We start from the raw sequence: 412 nt of genomic DNA on the forward strand, positions 1-412 counted from the left end.
GTCTGGGATCCCACAATGCCCTGGGTGCAGGGGTGGTGGCTCCTGTCCCTGCCCCAGACCTGCCCCCCGGCAGGGTTTGGGGGGCTCCGGCCTCTGCCTTGGCAGCTCAGAGACGGGGCGCGTGGCCATGGGGCTGGAGAGACAGACCCCCCCCCCCGCTCTAACCACCAGACCCCACAGTTTCGGGGTGGGGGGGGCCATGGCGGGTGGTGACGCTCTGTGTCTGCGCCCCGCAGCCGCCCGAAGATGCCGACCCCGACCGGGGGCAGCCATGCCACACGTGTGGGGACCAGTGCCCCGGCTTCCTGGTGCACGGATGGAGGTAGGGACCCTGTGCTGGCCTGCTGCCCCCCCCGGCACTGACCCCTCTGCCCCCCAGCACCCCGCTGCCCCCCCGGCACCCACCCCGCTG

The 412-nt window shown here is 73.3% G+C and overlaps 1 protein-coding gene across 1 annotated transcript in view; it reads left to right on the forward strand.

Moving 5' to 3' along the window:
* Positions 1-236: 236 nt before the first annotated feature.
* Positions 237-412, forward strand: part of LOC113408746 (prickle planar cell polarity protein 3-like) — a gene marked incomplete at both ends in the record, with an annotated part of 903 nt that continues 727 nt past the window's right edge. The window contains one exon of the mRNA XM_026662145.1: positions 237-322. Coding sequence (XP_026517930.1) covers positions 237-322 — 86 coding nt within the window. The remainder of the gene's footprint in view (positions 323-412) is intronic.

This window comes from Terrapene carolina, unplaced genomic scaffold (assembly GCF_002925995.2).
Source record: "Terrapene carolina triunguis isolate 2854851 unplaced genomic scaffold, T_m_triunguis-2.0 Scaffold23483, whole genome shotgun sequence".
Classification (NCBI taxonomy): Eukaryota; Metazoa; Chordata; order Testudines; family Emydidae; genus Terrapene; species Terrapene triunguis.